We start from the raw sequence: 19,082 nt of genomic DNA on the forward strand, positions 1-19,082 counted from the left end.
CCCTTATATTTCAGAAGCATCAGATGTGAGCGGTTTTGAAGTTAAGAACTCTCTACATTCCCATTAGCATGTGAGTTGGGTGGGTGTAAAGCTTTCAGGGGCGATGTTGAGGTTTCACGTTACTGTACAGAGGATGAATTCATTTTTGTTTAGAAGCTTGTCATGTAAAATTAAATAAGATTAGCTGGAATGGGCTGTGGGCATGTACACTATGAGGAGGGCCTGTATATTTCAGGTAAACGGGAAAAGTCTAGCAATGAAATCTGTGCAATATTTAAATATAGAACTAATAAAATATAAGATGTACAGTACTGTGCAAAAGTATTTTTGTATTCCCCCCCCCCCCAAATTTTTTTTTTTTTAAGCCAGTTATTTATATATTTAGCAACAGTGTGTCAGTAGATAATATCAGTTTACATTTTCAAACATTTATTTTGCCATTAGATGTAAAAATCCATTCCAGTGAGATTTTTACATGCAGAAGGAGTTTGACAACAGCTGTTTGGTCCACACGGAGATCTAATCTCACAAGCATGGAGTCCGTCTGTGATACCATGAAGAAACTGAAAAAACTGAGACAAAATCCACAAGAAATGTGACAAACTCTCCAAGACGCTTGAAGAAACCCTCCTGCAAAGCTCTCTGAAAAACTGAGCAAGTGTACCAGGACAAAAGCTGTTTAAATGCAAAGGGTGGTCACACCAAAACACTGATTTGATTTAGTTATTAGGAGTTAATTGATAAACAAAATCTATTTATGACATTATTTTTGAACGCATTCTCACTTTACAGCATTTTTACACAAGTGTCTAAACCTGTTCACAGTTCTGTAGCTTTGCAGGAGGGTTTCTTCAAGCGTCTTGGAAAACGTCTTGGAGATGTTGTCGCAGTTCTTGTGGATTTTGACTCAGTTTTTTCCGTTTCTTCATGTAATCACAGACGAACTCGATGATGGTGAGATTAGATCTCCGTGTGGATCAAACAGCTGTTGTCAGACTCCCAAAATCTCACTGGAATGGATTATTACAATTAATGGCAAAATAAATGTTTGAAAATGTAAACTGATATTACCCACTGACACACTATTGCAAATTATATAAATAACTGGATTAAAAACATTTTTGGGGGGTGAAAATACTAACGTGCCAAAGACTTTTGCTCAGTACTGTACATTTAACATGCAGTAAATGTACAGAATAAACTAGATATAATGTAAATGCTATTGGTAAAAGTGCTGCCTGGGTATTTGTAGAACCATAAACCATTACGCATTTCTATATTATGGAATATACAAAATAAATAATAATTCCTTGAAAGAATTACAACTTAAAGGTGAGTAATTTATGACAACATTTTCAATTGAGGGTGAACTATGCCTTTAAGATACTGTGGGGATTTAATTGGCAAGGAGGGCTTTATATTTAATATACAGTAGTTTGGATGAGCTTGATTGAGGTGAATCCAAAATGTTAGCTGAGCTTTTAAAACTTTTTAGTTCTGGTCTGACCCTCTAACACCTGAACATCTCCCTCCCTGCACATCTCCCTCCATACTGCAGAGACGCCCAACACAAGGTAGATTTATCAAGTTATAATTCACCCTGTAACTACATCAATAGGGTCAGTAAGTGGATTTCACTAGAGAGTAAAGGCAGTCAATTTTACTCACTGAGTTAGTGCCCAGGATCTGTAAGTTGGGTTTGTCTGCCTCTAGGAGTTTGCGCACCATAGTAAGGAAACTCTCCACAAAAAGGTTTATACTCTGACAGTGGCAGGCCATCAGCAGCTGGTCCAAAGCCTCCATAGCAATACAAACATACCTGTGAGACACACACAAATATGATACTGTCCTACCAATGATCACAGACAAATATATAGTGACAAAACAAGTATACATTTTTCACTATATTTTCTTCCAGTTTTGTTTTTTTTACCCATATCTATGCCGGGCAACATCTCTGGATAGTCTTTCTGACAGGTAAGCACCGATACGGTCTAGTTTCTCTGGAGCAGACAAGGCGTAAAAAGTAAGCTTCTCCATGTTAGCTTTCACCAAACCATCCTTAAAAGAAGAAGACAAGAAAAGATGGGTAGACAGATAGAGAGCCAAAAAATTACAATAACTTTAAATGTTCCTCTCCCCAAAAAGAACCTTCCATAGATGATTTGTCTTCTATTCTGAGTCTAATACAGCTCCAGAAGCTTGCCTCATCATTCAGAAGTGAGACAGATTCAAATACTTTCCAATTTTTTGCTCTAACCATTCATGTTCAAATATCAGGGATTCTTACTAAAAATAAAAAATTGGCTTTTATTTATTTATAATCTGGAAAACTTTTTAATTTATACTTTGTATTAAATCATCAGTGCATTTTTTTAATTATAATGTATTGTTTATATAGTACATTCATAATACTAAATATAATATTCATAACTTATATATAATATATATATAATGCAATCGGGTGACCATGCAGCAGATCTGCTGTGCAAAAGTGGCTCTAAAACAAATATATGTCACCACTGAAAGCGTATGTCTACATCACTGCATTGATCACTGATGACTGATAACCACTAGAAGCCTAGTGAACCATCCCTTTTTCATACTCAGCACTTTTATTTTATCTGACCTTACCTCCGGGTCTTCAGGAAAGATGTTATCTACCAGCCTCTTATAGCGGGGTCTAAGGGCCCCACAGCATCCACAAACACCTGAAACACACGGAACAAAGTGAATAAAAGAAGCAGACCCGAACAAAATAACTAAGCACAAAAGCACAGAAATAACACAACATGAAGTAAAGGAAATTTGGCTTTTAATTACAATGACTCTCTCCGAGTCTAGAACTCTTTTTTTTCTTCATCTCCAGCATGTAGTATTGATCAAGAGTCTCTGTAATTATACTCAATGTGAGGTTTATTTATTACATCGACACATTAAATAAATTAGACCTGTGTGCTGTAATCTAGTAAGTGAAGCCAGTCAATTCGGGGAAAGGCATTAATCTGTATTTAGGAAACGTCTGCAGCTTGGCGTTCCCGGTAAATGGATTTGAAAAAAAAAAAAAGCATTTTAAATTGTTTTGGTTTTCCAACGACACTTGAAAGCCCATAAATGGCTTATGAAGATTTATAAAGGGACACCTTGTAAATCACACCAAAAGAAAATTTGTAAAAAGAGTCATTGAAGTGTCGTTGCAGATCATTTCATTAGAAAAACAATATTTTAAATTTAAAATAAAGTTGAATATGTTAACATTAGTTATTTGCATTAGGTATTATGAACTTACAGGTAACAACAACAAAAATTATCAGAAGTTTCCTCACTACTAAATATATTTTACGCTCAACTTTTAGTTGTATTATAACAATGTGGAAGCAAATGGGAACAACAGCAACGCAGCCACAAAGGGGAAGGCCATGTAAAAAAATCACAGAGCAGGGTCAGCACATGCTAAGGCACACAGTGCATAGAAGTTGCCAACTTTCAGCAGTCTATATATAAATATATATATATACACAGGTCCTTCTCAAAAAATTAACATATGTGATTAAAGTTCATTATTTTCCAAAATGTAATGATAAAAATTAAAGTTTCATATATTTTAGATTCATTGCACACCAGCTGAAATATTTCAGGTCTTTTATTGTTTTAATACTGATGATTTTGGCATACAGATCTCAAAAAATTTGCATATTTCATCCGACCAATAAAAGAAAAGTGTTTTTAATACAAAAAAAGTCAACCTTCAAATAATTATGTTCAGTTATGCAATCAATACTAGGCTGGGAATCATTTTGCAGAAATGGCTGCTTCAATGCGGCGTGGCATGGAGGCGATCAGCCTGTGGCACTGCTGAGGTGTTATGGAGGCCCAGGATGCTTCGATAGCGGCCTTAAGCTCATCCAGAGTGTTGGGTCTTCCGTCTCTCAACTTTCTCTGTCTTCTGTCTCTCAACTTTCTCTTCACAATATTCCACAGATTCTCTATGGGGTTCAGGTCAGGAGAGTTGGCAGGCAAATTGAGCACAGTAAAACCATGGTCAGTAAACCATTTACCAGTGGTTTTGGCACTGTGAGCAGGTGCCAGGTCGTGCTGAAAAACGAAATCTTCATCTCCATAAAGCTTTTCAGCAGATGGAAGCATGAAGTGCTCCAAAATCTCCTGATAGCTAGCTGCATTGACCCTGACCTTGATAAAACACAGTGGACCAACACCAGCAGCTGACATGGCACCCCAGACCATCACTGACTGTGGGTACTTGACACTGGACTTCAGGCATTTCCTTCTCCCCAGTCTTCCTCCAGACTCTGGCACTTTGATTTCCGAATGACATGCAAAATTTGCTTTCATCTGAAAAAAGTACTTTGGACCACAGAGCAACAGTCCAGTCCTGCTTCTCTGTAGCCCAAAGTGGCTTGTCCTGGGGAATGCGGCACCTGTAGCCCATTTCCTGCACACGCCTGTGCACGGTGGCTCTGGATGTTTCTACTCCAGACTCAGTCCACTGCTTCCGCAGGTCCCCCAAGGTCTGGAATCGGTCCTTCTCCAAAATCTTCCTCAGGGTCCGGTCACCTCTTCTTGTTGTGCAGCGTTTTTTGCCACACTTTTTCCTTCCCCCAGACTTCCCACTGAGGTGCCTTGAAACAGCACTCTGGGAACAGCCTATTCGTTCAGAAATTTCTTTCTGTGTCTTACCCTCTCGCTTGAGGGTGTCAATGATGGCCTTTGGACAGCAGTCAGGTCGGCAGTCTTCCCCATGATTGCGGTTTTGAGTAATGAACCAGGCTGGGAGTTTTTAAAATCTTTAGGAATCTTTTGCAGGTGTTTAGAGTTAATTAGTTGATTCAGATGATTAGGTTAATAGCTCGTTTAGAGAAACCTTTTCATGATATGCTAATTTTTTTAGATTTTTGAGAATTTGGGGTTTTCATGAGCTGTATGCCAAAATCATCAGTATTAAAACAATAAAAGACCTGAAATATTTCAGTTGGTGTGCAATGAATCTAAAATATATGAAAGTTTAATTTTTATTATTACATTGTGGAAAATAATAAACTTTTATCACATATGCAAATTTTTTGAGAAGGACCTGTATATATATATATATATATATATATATATATATATATATATATATATATATATATATATATATACAGTCCCAGACAAAAGTCTTGTCGCTTATCTATTTTCTAGAAATACATGATATTAACCTGACTTTTAATTAATTCATTGGTGTTAGAAATAGCTCATATGAAAAGCTAAAACCCTCCCAAATGATGTTTAATGCACTGAAATAAATAATTTTCATAGAAAAAATATTTATCATTTAATCAAGACAGAAAGGTCAAATTTTGGCAAGACAAAAGTTTTGTCGCCTATACAGAAATTGAACAAATTTACTGCAAATACAAAAAATATGTCAGCAAATTAAGTTGTGGTGCTGTGAGATCCAAATTTAATATCTTGTATGACTTCCATGAGCTTGAAGGACTGCATCCATGCGGTTTGGCAAGGATTCATACAATTTATTGATGAAGTCATCAGGAATAGCTAAGAAAGCAGTCTTGCATGCCTCCCAGAGTTCATCAATATTCTTTGGTTTCGTCTTCCATGCATCCTCTTTCATCCTACCCCACATATGCTCAATGATGTTCATGTCTGGTGACTGGGCTGGCCAATCCTGGAGCATCTTGATTTTCTTCGCCTTGAGGAACTTTGATGTGGAGATGGAAGTATGCGATGGAGCACCGTCCTGCTGCAGAATTTGGCCTCTTTTATGGTTGGGAATAAGAGGTAGCTAAGATTTCTTGGTATTTTTAGACTATTGATGTTGCCTTCCACCCTGCAGATCTCTCGCACACCCCCATACTGGATGTAACCCCAGACCATGATTTTTCCGCAACCAAACTTCACTGTTTTCTGGGTGAATCTCGGATCCATTCTGGCTCCAGTAGGTCTCCTGCAATATTTGCGGCGACTGTGGTGTAATTCAACAGAAGATTCATCTGAAAAATCCACCTTCTGCCACTTTTCCTGCGTCCATCCTTTTAGCAGGCTGTGGGCCTTGGCAAATGCCACACGGTTTTTCAATTGTCTTTTGTTTAGTGCTGGCTTCTGGGCACTGATTCGACCATGGAGGCCATTTTGAGACAGAATCCTACAAACTGTTCTGGTTGACACAGGGACTTCAGGTGACCAGGTCTCGTGGAGCTCTGCTGCAGTGGAAAATGGGCTGGCCTTGGATTTTCAAACCAACAAACGGTCCTCTCGAGCAGTTGTCTTGCGGGGTCTGCCTGACCTGGGCTTGTCAAAAACGTCTCCAGTCTCTTCAAATCTTTTTTTTATCCTCTGTACTTGACGCTGCATCAGCAGTGGATCTGGTCTTCAGCCTCTTGATAATCAAAACTTTAGTCTCAGGGTGAATCTTAGGCATGTTTGCAGAGGTCTAGTTGCAGTTGATGTGAAGGTCTAGTGTACTGGGGTTCTTTTTATACACACTTGAGACCTAATTGATCCATTATAAGTCACAGGTGAAGCTCATATGACAAGGTGACAACACTTATGTCTTTGCAAAAATTGACTCAATGGGCTTTACCAAGCTGTGAATATTAGAATACTTTTTGAAAGTTTAGTTTTTCACTGAAACATTATCACAAAAGCTGTTGACATTAAAATGTAAAAAAAAAATCTTGATTAGAAATATATTTCAGCAGCACTTTAGGTCAATTTGTACACAAGCGACAAGACTTTTGTCAGGGACTGTATATATATATATATATATATATATATATATATATATATATATATATATATATATATATATATATATATATATATATATATATATATATATATATATATATATATATATATATATATATATAGCTTTAATTTATTCTTATTTAAGTTTATTTGTAGTACTTCAACCTTGAACTTTATTTGCATCAGATATTATAATATTTATTTTATTGCAGCTTTATTTCAGTTACTGAAAATTATTTGTAATAGTTGTCAAAACTGATATTCATGTTCATAAGAGTCAGAGTGACATACTATACTCCATCCATCCATTTTAAACAGCATTTTTTAATGCATCATTAACAGCAATGGGTTTTTTTAAAATATTTTATTAAAGAGTAATATAAATTGATTAGAGGCTAAATGGAAAACATTTACTTTTAAAATAAATTCATTATTTGCTAGAGGACTATTTAATCAACCTGCTTAAAGGTAAAAGGTGATTAAAAGTGTGAACAATTTGACTAGTGCACACTTTTCCTTATAGATTCATATAACACAACCTAAAATCTTGATCCTAAATAAAAACAGTTCATGTCCATGTTGTCCAATACCCAATTAAAACACCACAAATATGCTTTCTCAATAAACACACAAACCCCCTTCTGGGCGGATGAGTCAGAGGCAGCACCTTGGCATAACCCCTGGGAAGGACAAGGCTGTTTACACCATTACCATAGTGAAAGAGCTTCATCATGGAGGAAAGTAAACAAACCAGAGCAGGTTGAGCGATCAGACAACAGCATTCAACCACCCACACAATGGTTAATCGTTCTATTCAACAATATTAAAGGGATAGTTCACCCAAAAAAAGACAATTGTGTCATAATTTACTCACCCTTAAGTTGTTCCAAACCTGTTTGAGTTCGAATAGTATTGATCTGTTGAACACAAAAGAAGATATTTTGAAAAATGTTGGTAACCAGACAGTTTCTGGCCCCCACTGACTTCCATAGGAAAAAAAAATACTATGGTAGTCAATGCAACATCGACTGTCTGGTTACCAACATATTCAGTTTTAGGTGAACTATCCCTTTTAAGGATCATTATCACACACAGTATGACAAATACGAGGAATTTAGTGTATATATAGAAGTATATAGACTCTATCAGTGAAAGAATCAGTCTACAAAACTAACAAAACCCAACACAACACGTGGGTTTAGTGACTCAAGACTGCTGCCTGACTAGCTGCTGTCAAGCTGCCGTTTTCCAAGATCGTGATTGGCAATTACGTTGTGGTTATATGGATGGGAAAGAAGCTGGAGTGTGAGTCATACATTGGCCTGTGCACCTGCTAGTGTTTTGACACATCAGCGTGACACCTCTGCAGCTAAAGCATCAGAAGCAAAAATGAAAGGGAAAAAAAAACCTTGACAGTCAACACGAATATTTCCACCCACACACCCAAGACTGCAGTGAATCCTCTCACGCTCACCCTGTTTCTCACTCCCAGAGTGTTTCTGGTGTCAAAAAAAGTCATTAATGACTTGCAATGTGTAATCACTTAAAAAAACGACACAAACAAACAACTAAAGATTGCTTTGCATTTTAATTTTCTAGTTGATTAGGAAAATGGGGTTTAATGGTTTTTGACTGCTAGCTCATTCTCATAAATAAACAAATATAATATATATAAATAAATATAATAATATACATATAAATAAATATTATTTGCAAAAAGTTTAACAGGTATATGAAATATAGTGACATTATGAAGACTTAGGGCCCTATTTTAACGATCTGAGCACATGGTCTGAAGCACGTGGCACAGGTGCACTTAGGGTGTGTCCGAATCCACTTTTGCTAGTTTAACTACAGAAAAAGTGGTCGGCACGCCAGGCACATGGTCCAAAAGGGTTGTACCTAGTCTCTTAATGACTCATGGGTGTGTTTTGGGCATAATATGCAATAAACCAGTCAGAGTCTCATCTCCCATTCCCTTTAAAATCCAGTTGCGCTCGCACCATGGAGGAATTTGTGAGCGAAAACACTGAACGCTTCTCCAGAAAGGGATCCTTTTATTTTCAATACTGAAAACATTTGTGTTCTGCTGTGTGTCCGTGTGTTTAACAAGCAGAGTGTACGTGTGTTGTGCAACCTATATGCTCATATTACTAACGTGCCCTTTAAATAACAAAAAATAGTGCGCTATTGACTTCAGACCTTGTTTTTGTTGGTCACAGTCGTTTTTTTAGTTGCCTCAAAACAGTAACCGCCAAAAATGCGCCCGAACACACCTCGAACACACAGACCAGCACACCCATGGGTGAACAGATGGGTGCGAGTGCTTTTGCTATTTAAACAACATGGCACAGGACAATGAAAATAATAACTGTATCGGGTTGAAACTAGCAAAAAACACTTGAGCAGCACCTCTGTCAGATTGCACTGCGTGCATGATAGGGCCCATGTTGTTTCAAAAATTGTGCATGTGCATGAAGTCCATGTATTCACAAACTCACGTTTTTAAAGTTTACACAGAGGCGATAAAGGTATAGTTTGAAACCCGTTTTCAAAAGTTTGTTTTCAGGCCCCCAAAACACCATTGCATGTAAATATACGCATACAAATAAAAACGGTGTCATGTAAATAACCCCTAAATTTATCTTATTATTATTTTAGTACTGATTAATTTTAAAAAAATTATAAATAGCATTTATAATTTAATTATAAACTTAATTATAAACTTGTAAAATATCAATGCATGTGTGCATCTTGCAGCCCTCTAACATAATAATCCAAATAGCAAAAAGTAAACATTGAGTTCATAAATCCAAGCTCCAAACAAGAGCTACAGGAATGGCTTTACTAGGGCTGTATACGCTATATTTATGAAATGCAAGCACTTTGGCATTCTGCTTCATGGACAGGGTGGTAAATATTACCTCCACAGTTCCCTCTACCCTTACGAAACAAAAATATATTGCAATATATTTGAAAATGTCATGCAATATATTCACATATATGGGATTTAATATTTATATTTTCCAATATATTGCAATATATTGAAAGCGGCAATCATTTGTATATTTTGCAATACATTGCATGAATATATAATATATTTTATAATACCATCAATATATTATTCCATATATTAAAATATATTTCAAGAAAATGTATTGGTAAATATATTTTCCTTTCATAAGGGTAGTTTACAAGCCTCATAATTCTCTCTCATATGTGGTGTACTCACTTATCATTCACCTGGCAGAATCTAGTCACCGACTGAAGAGGCCACAATCTCTGCTTTTAGATTCCTCATTTTAACTCACTATATCATAATGCTGTGCATTTAATGACAATGTTAACACATAATTGTAAAATGTTATGCTCCACAAGCACAAACACCTAAATAATTTAAATCAGTAGTGTAGCATTGATTCTATGGAAGTAAGTGCATACTTCATTGCCAAGAACAACTCTACATACACATCTGCAGTCTGCATATGCTGCAAAACTAAGGCTATAGCCGGCACTCTGACAAAGAGGCTTAGGTCATAATAAAGAACTAGTTGTGCTCGGATCAGATGGCTGATATGATATCATCCAAGCTTGCAGGGATACTAGAAGACATCCAGCTTTAATGGGGATTTGCTAAGGGCTACTAAAACAATTACATAACACACACAACTCTATGCATGTGAATGAATCAAACTCCATGTTGTGGCAGATACAGTATAGAAAATCAATCTTTCCGAAACATAAAACGCAGACTCAGGGCAACTGCCTCTCTCTAAATACAGTTCCCCTGAATTGTTTGCTTGTGACAGCTATATTTAGCACATCAGCCATCACAGTTGCCATATCCCTTCAGATTGCCCAAAACAGGACACAATCAAAGACACTCACTCTCATACAGCAGCGTCACAGTGAAAAAGCAGAACCAGAGAAAGGGAACTTAGACAGATAGACTGATAGACAGAAGAATGTAATCTATTGACTAACTTCTTTATCCATATCACTGCCATCTCTACTTCCATGAGCATATAGTTAATATGAAACTATATTTTGCATACCTAGAAATCTGTATGAGAATATTGACGCGCCTTTTTTGTAAAAGGTTTAGGGTACAGTGAATGTGTTTCAGTATTGCTGTTAAGCTTTAGCATATACACCAAAATAGTGCAACCAAACTGTGACCAAAATGAAACTCAAAATGGCACACAGTGAGGTCCAAAAGTCTAAGAATATACTAGGAATATGGGATTCAACATTTAATTTAACATATAAATCAACACAATTCATGAATTCAGAAAAAAAGAAAAAGAAAATACACTATCACTCAAAAGTTTGGGTAAGTAGTCTAACATTGTAAAATATTATGAAATTGTAATAAGCATTGTCTATTTAAATATATTTTAAAATGTAAATTATTTTTGTGATGGCAAAGTTGAACAGTCTAATCTGTGCCACATTATCCTTCAGAAATAATTTTGATATGCTGATTTGATGCTTAAGAATAATTTCTTACTATTGAAAACAGTTGTGCTGCCTAATATTGTTGTGGAAAACGTGATACATCTTTTAAGATTCTTTAATGAATATAAAGTTCAATAATATATATATATATTAATTATACTCATATACGCACACATTATGCACAAACTTTTATTTTGGATGCTCTTTATCGTGAGTAGGCTAATGGATTTGACAGCACTAATATATATATATATATATATATATATATATATATATATATATATATATATATATATATATATATATATATATATATATATATATATATATATATATATATATATATATATATATATTATACATATACATATACATATACATATATATATATATTAGTGCTGTCAAATCCATTAGCCTACTCACTCTTTATCGTGAGTAGGCTAATGGATTTGACAGCACTAATATATATATATATATATATATATATATATATATATATATATATATATATATATATATATATATATATATATATATATATATATATATATATATATATATATATATATATATATATATATATATATATATATATATATATTATACATATACATATACATATACATATACATATATATATTAGTGCTGTCAAATCCATTAGCCTACTCACGATAAAGAGCATCCAAAATAAAAGTTTGTGCATAATGTGTGCGTATATGAGTATAATTATTATGAATATACAAATACACTCATTCATGTATATAATTAAGAAATGTTGCATGTATATATTACACATATTTATATAATTGACATTATATATAAATATTTTACATATATAAAGGATTATTAGGAACACCTGTTCAATTTCACATTATATTAAAAAAAAATATGATGGTTGTTAACGGAGACGCAAAAAATTGTGGGTTATCTCCAGCCGTGAAGGATACTCCTCATGCACAATCCAAATTCCTGTGAAAGAAGGACACATTCGAAGGTCGCATTTGGAGAGTCCTACTCACGTTTTTGAACTGAGACGGCCTTATGACATATGCACCCATCGAATGCGACCTCTGGAGGACGCGGCCTTCTGAAATGAGACACAGCTAATCTCCTGAACTCCAAACTGAATGTCAGAATGGGAAAGAAAAGTGATTTTAAGGAATTTTGAGTGTGGCGTGGTTGTTGGTGCCAGACGGGCCGGTCTGAGTATTTCATAATCTGCTCAGTTACTGGGATTTTTACGCACAACCATTTCTAGGGTTTACAAAGAATGGCGTGAAAAGGGAAAAACATCCAGTATGCGGCAGTTGTCTGCCTTTTTGATGCTAGAGGTCAGATGAGAATAGGTCGACTGATTCAAGCTGATAGAAGAGCAACTTTGACTGAAATAACCACTCGTTACAACCGAGGTATGCAGCAAAGCATTTGTGAAGCCACAACATGCACAACCTAGAGGCGGATGGGCTACAACAGCAGAAGACCGGGTACCACTCATCTCCACTACAAATAGGAAAAAGAGGCTACAATTTGAACAAGCGCAGCAAAATTGGACAGTTGAAGACTGGAAAAATGCCTGTTCTGATAAGTCTTGATTTCTGTTGAGACAGTCAGATGGTAGAGTCAGAATTTGGTGTAAACAGAATGAGAACATGGATCCATCATGCCTTGTTACCACTGTGCAGGCTGGTGGTGGTGGTGTAATGGTGTGGGGGATGTTTTCTTGGCACACTTTAGGCCCCTTAGTGCCAATTGAACAGCGTTTAAATGCCACAGCCTACCTGAGCATTGTTTCTGACCATGTCCATCCCTTTATGACCACAATGTACCCATCCTCTGATGGCTACTTCCAGCAGGATAATGCAGCATGTCACAAAGCTCGAATCATTTCAATTTTGTTCCTTGAACATGACAATGAGTCCACTGTACTAAAATGCCCCCCACAGTCACCAGATCTCAACCCAATAGAGCATCTTTGGGATGTGGTGGAACGGGAGCTTCGTGCCCTGGATGTGCATCTGACAACCATCAACTGTAAGATGCTATCCTATCAATATGGGCCAACATTTCTAAAGAATGCTTTCAGCACCTTGTTGAATCAATGCCACTAGAATTAAGGCAGTTCTGAAGGCGAAAGGGGGTCAAACACAGTATTGGTATGGTGTTCCTAATAATCCTTTAGGTGAGTGTATATTATATGCATTATTTGCTATTAATTGATTCAACAGCACTAATATATAATAAAAAAGTCAAACCTCTTTAAAAAGCCACGCTTAAATCAAATTGATTAGTATTTGTATTTTAGACAACAGGAAAAACATGTACATGATTTGTCATTGCTGATTTACTCTTTTGAACTCCTTATTTGTAAATCTGAATAGCATAATCTATCAGCATACATAACTTACTTAATCCTATGTTGCCTAAAAAAGCTGTTTTGTGGCATGCGTGGAGAAATCTGGGTGAAATACTCAGGCCGTTAAAAATGTAATCGATCTGATTTTGAAGTGCTACAGCCAGTCTCATATCTCTAAGGCATCCACGCCGTGAGAAATCAAAGTAGCAGCCTGACTGCCGGCAGCTCACTCAAAACATCATATAAATAAAGCAGGAGATAGAAATAAAATCAACGTGTACATGTTACTGTATAGTTCAAGTAAAAAGCTGGATATTGCAGTAGTGTGTTTTATTAGTGCGTGTTTCAGTATTTGGTGCAAAGTAGTGTGGAGGAACTGCCTGAAATGAAAGATGAAACGAAATATGCACAATAAATAGAGCAGAGCTGCATTACTGCATGCAATCTGTTGCTTCAGCATCATTCTGCTGTCATTGCTATAATCTTCTGTGATGCACATGAATATTTCCTTCAACACAGGCAGGGAATTACCATATATAAACATAATCATGCACTTGCACAATCGCCCTTACCGTACATTGATGGAAAACCTGATGAAATTCTCTGTTCTTTGCCTGAAGCCTCTTTCTCTGTCACATAGCCAGAGAGAGAGAAAGAGAGACACACACACACACCCACACACACACTCTCTCTCACAGACACTCAATCACACATGCACGCTCGCATACGCCGCATGTGACCGGGCTCCAATGACCTTGGATTTTCCAAACAACACGGCACAGCTTTCCCTCTATCAGGAACGATGCTAGTTTAACACACAGGTGCACACACACACACACACACAAAAACACACTCACACACAATCATGCACGCATACAGCCCCTCCTCAGCAAAGATGAACACATTCACACACCCCCTGACCATTCAACAATGAGGGGAGGGAGATGAGAAGGGCGTTAGAGAGACGGAGGGGGTGAAAGCATAGGATGAGAGGGGGAAGGATTCAATTGGTGCAGCCATGCATCAATCAACTACAACACCTCCTATTGCTGACTCTCTCTAGAAGTAGTATGTTGCCTGTTATTTTCTATGCCTTTTTGCATTGTTTTCTATTAATAAAACATTATTGACTTGTTTGCCTGTTATTAAAAAAACTAGTATTATTAAACACTGATTGTGTCTAGTTTTTAATATTATATCTGGTTTAATGGGACAAATACTATGTACTTCAGAAGGGAATTAAATCCATAAATTATAAATACATCCTTATTTAAAAAGAAACCTTAATCTACATCAAAATACTATGTGTTTTCTACTCTGGCCTGGCGGTAGAAGCCCAGCCGTCTGATCCATGCCATGTGAAATGGCTCAGTGTTAATCTGACCGAGTTTCAATTTTAGACACAAAGCTGTGAATTATTCACAAAAGCATAAAGCTGAATTATTGCAGCATATCACCGTTTTTTGCAGAGTAGATGCTAAATGTTGCATGAGTATTCCAATATCAAAAATCTGGCATTACAAAACATCAAATGTAAATAAAGTGTTCATGTGCTAAGTGATAACATTACGTTATTCCAACAGCATGGAAGAACAACAAAAGCACATTATATATACATATAGCCTAAAAATGTGCTTACCACCTCCGACCTGATGATCCAAAAGAGTAATACAGTCAAGGAGCAGTCTTCTTGGACCTGGAAAATCAGGGAGACCTGAAAAATTAGGGAAACTTGGCAGTGGCATCTTCTTGACCTCAAATAACTAATGAAAATAATATAAACTTTTATAATCAAATCTACTGTATATCTGAATCCTTTTTTATAAAAGAATGGGAGTCCAAGACAACTAGTTTTTATAGACCTGTAAACTTTCATCCACTGTTGACTATATATGCCTCCACCACCTCCCTCTCTCTCTGCCTATTGGTCTGTAGCACTCTCTTTATCCCATGCTCACAAGCTCTTTACAAAGACTCTTGCTTTTAGATCTTATTTAAGGACATTAAACAAAATGTCTAATTTTTTATATAATATATTAACTTTAGTACTTAATACATATCTGACTGACTTCAGTGGTCCGTGAATCAGTTCTTCTGAACAATTAATTTCAAAGAATCTATTTGAAAATATTAGGTTTGTGTTATTAATATGTCTGTTTATTGTCCTACTCATAGTTTAACGTTACATTTAAAAACAACAAATTTTAGTCACCATAAAATCTACTAATTTCAAACTAATATCGTGGATGATTTTTTTTCACCAACGTTTTACAGCTGCACTAGGTAACTTTGCTCTCGGGGTCCCCCTACAGCTGGGAAAAAATATTGTCCTCTACTACTGTCGTAAACTATGTCATCCTACATCACGGGATGCGTGCGTGCATTTGTTGACATGACAACCATGATAGCCCTGAACTAGTCATGAGCGGGTCGTTTCATAACCCGCGGACCCCGTATCTCTATTTAATGGTCGCGGGTGCGGGTTGGTTGTAAAAATATATACAGTGGTGCGGGGCGGGCCAAAAAATTTCATAAAAGCGGGACCCGCGGGTTGGAAAAAAAAAGCTGACCTGCGCATCACTACTCTGAACACTGCAGTTCACATGCAGTTGTTCTGCTTGCGTCACGTGTGAAATGTCTTCATCCCAGGTACAGTGGCATATGTTTCAGCATGTCATATGAATATCATTTCATGGGTTTTATTTTTTTCAAACGCCGAATGATCGCGATGCTCACGTTTACAATTCAGCGTTATTAAAGTAGCCTAGTCTATTGGTTACCATTTTACAGAATCTATATGATACTTCAATTCAATGTTTTAGTGGTAGGTAATAACAATAGCAAGCATGAGAGCCAAGTCAGCATCGGTCGGGCATGCCTCCTTTAGCTCACGCCAACGAGCAAATGCTGGCCCAATGCTGATCCTCGTCCTGCCTTTAATCCGATCACTTTTTCGTTTCCTCTTATTGCTTTCCTCCAACAAAACCTTTGCTTTCTTATTTTTCTGTGCTGTTTCACACATGACTATAACATCCGACAAACAAACAATAGGCTCACATGTCCGAATGTAAGAAAGTGGGAGTGGTGGTGGAAGTGACGAATATGACGTAAAACGGTCGAATTTTGTAGTTCTTTTTGTTCTCGGGTTATTACCCAAAACCAGAAAAACGATACAGACCCCGTCAGGCTATGGCAGGTGTGTCATTCAACCTATTGTAAGTCGATGTATCATAAGAGTCATATATTATGAAGGGTGAAGTTACCTAGTGCTGATTTAAAAGCAACTGTTTCCTATGCATGTTGATCAAACATCCATACAATCAAGACGAAACTTTGTGTGTTTATTTCTAATATTTCTGCTATTTATAAATTACTTTTCGCCCCATCTGTCAAAAAAATTTTGGTTCACTGAAAATTCTGCAGCTTCTTGTGCATGTTTTCTATTATTTTGGTTTAATATGCTTAAAGTTACCCTCACGTTGCAGACTTGCAGTGCTTCGCCTTACCATGTGTAAACAACAAAACAAAAAACACAAATGGAGCTGATGCTGAAGTCTGATTAAGTCAAATTAAGCTACTGTCTTTCTTCTTTTCAAGATAAAATTACACCATGCAGGCATCTCTAGTCATTTCTCAACAAATTGGGAGTCTGACATGAAACTGAAGATACATCACACCAGTGTGTTCGACCGATGCATTGCATTGTTCGCAGACCGATCATCGGTGAGTAAAAATACTAACGCGAAAGTGATTCGAAAGCATACAGAACATGCTGCTCTCTAATCGCTCTCGCGGTACTGCAGCACCGTTTTGCTCGACTTGCTGCACAGATCGCGGTGAGTAGTCGAGAACTACTCGCACCGATTCACTCCTAATTGTAAAAGTCTGGTTCTGCCCTCTTGGTAGATCCGAGAGAATTGGACATAGCCTTGGACTCCCCTTTTATGGAGCCAGAATGGTGACTTTAAAATTTGGCATCACAAATTAAAATTGTCATTGAAAACAAAAGCAGAACTGAAAAAGGAAACATTGGCATTGAAACATTTGCATTGAAAACAGTTGTATTGGCATTGAAACAAGTTTTGGCACTGAAAAAATAAAATTATTAAAATATTACAATCGTATTCTTTTATTGAATTGGGATTTATTTGTATTTTTCAATGACAATCTTCAGATTTTTTCTTCATGTCACTCTTTTTCAATGACAGTTTTTTTTACAATGTCAGTTTTTTTTCAATGTCACTGATTTTCAGTTTCAACTTTCTGTCACTGTTTTGTCGTGGAGAGGGGCGGGGTCTGAGGGGAGGGGTAAGAGCGTAGTTTGCATATCATTGCATATAGGTATACTAAAGCCGTCACCAGCTCTGAAGCTGCATGACTAATGTCCAGTTTACCGGGAACTTCCAAGCCGCGAGTCTGTTTTTTTTTTATCTGCCATTTACATGTTTATTCACGTGCAACCTGGCCGGTTTGCTTAACTTTTAACGGCCGTTATGCTGTTCTAAAAGTCCGGTTTGGCAAAAAATAATTAACGTTAGGTGTCTGTCGAGTACGCTACAACAGTGGCTAACAGTAACATAGCCTGTGACGTTAACATTGACATGATAATCAGCAGGGCGCCGGCTGTGTAACACTACTGACATCCCCAACCACACACACACACACACACACAGGAGAGCCGCTTGTTCGGCTTAAACGCAGCGTTACACAGTAACTCCTAGGGCCGCGAATGTGCTTCTATCTGTATTTAATGGTGCTCATGTGACGGCACTGGATTCTGCTGTGCTTGTGTGATACTGCTGAACGTTTTGCGTTAGCACGTTTATGAGGTCTTGTGCAGCAGCACAACTAAATTAAATACAGATAAAAGCACACTCGCGGCCCTAGGAGTAACGTCTGTCTCCGGTGTGTGTGTGTGTGTGTGGTTGGGGATGTCAGTAGTGTAACTTACACAGCCGCATTAACCACAGTTAAGTTAGCCAACACGGCTAATGTTAGTAGGCTAATTTACATGTTCCAGTCGACGTCGGAAAAAACAAAACAGCATAACGGCCGTTAAAAGTTAACCAAGCCGGCCAGGTTGCACGAGAAAACACATAAATGGCAGATAAAAAATATAAAAAAAGACTTAAACTTGCGGCTTGGAAGTTCCCGGTAAACTGGACATTAGTCATGCAGCTTCAGAGCTGGTGACGGCTTCAGTATACCTATATGCAAATGATATGCAAACTACGCTCTTACCCCTCCCCTCAGACCCCGCCCCTCTCCACGCCAAAACAGTGACAGAAAGTTGAAACTGAAAATCAGTGACATTGAAAAAAAACTGACATTGTAAAAAAAAACTGTCATTGAAAAAGAGTGACATGAAGAAAAAATCTGAAGATTGTCATTGAAAAATACAAATAAATCCCAATTCAATAAAAGAATACGATTGTAATATTTTAATAATTTTATTTTTTCAGTGCCAATACTTGTTTCAATGCCAATACAACTGTTTTCAATG

At 36.9% G+C, this 19,082-nt stretch overlaps 1 protein-coding gene across 2 annotated transcripts in view; it reads right to left on the bottom strand.

The window, feature by feature from the left end:
- The window catches only part of efr3ba (EFR3 homolog Ba (S. cerevisiae)), a 34,494-nt gene extending 20,000 nt beyond the window's left edge, over positions 1-14,494 (bottom strand). For both annotated transcript variants that reach the window (XM_067455308.1, XM_067455307.1), the window contains exons 1-4: positions 14,152-14,494; positions 2,635-2,711; positions 1,934-2,061; positions 1,669-1,819 (exon numbers count right to left, since the gene is read on the bottom strand). In XM_067455308.1, coding sequence (XP_067311409.1) covers positions 1,669-1,819; positions 1,934-2,061; positions 2,635-2,711; positions 14,152-14,158 — 363 coding nt within the window. In that variant the 5' untranslated portion in view covers positions 14,159-14,494. The remainder of the gene's footprint in view (positions 1-1,668; positions 1,820-1,933; positions 2,062-2,634; positions 2,712-14,151) is intronic.
- Between the last annotated feature and the right edge of the window lie 4,588 nt (positions 14,495-19,082).

This window comes from Pseudorasbora parva, chromosome 10, assembly GCF_024679245.1.
Source record: "Pseudorasbora parva isolate DD20220531a chromosome 10, ASM2467924v1, whole genome shotgun sequence".
NCBI lineage: Eukaryota > Metazoa > Chordata > Actinopteri > Cypriniformes > Gobionidae > Pseudorasbora > Pseudorasbora parva.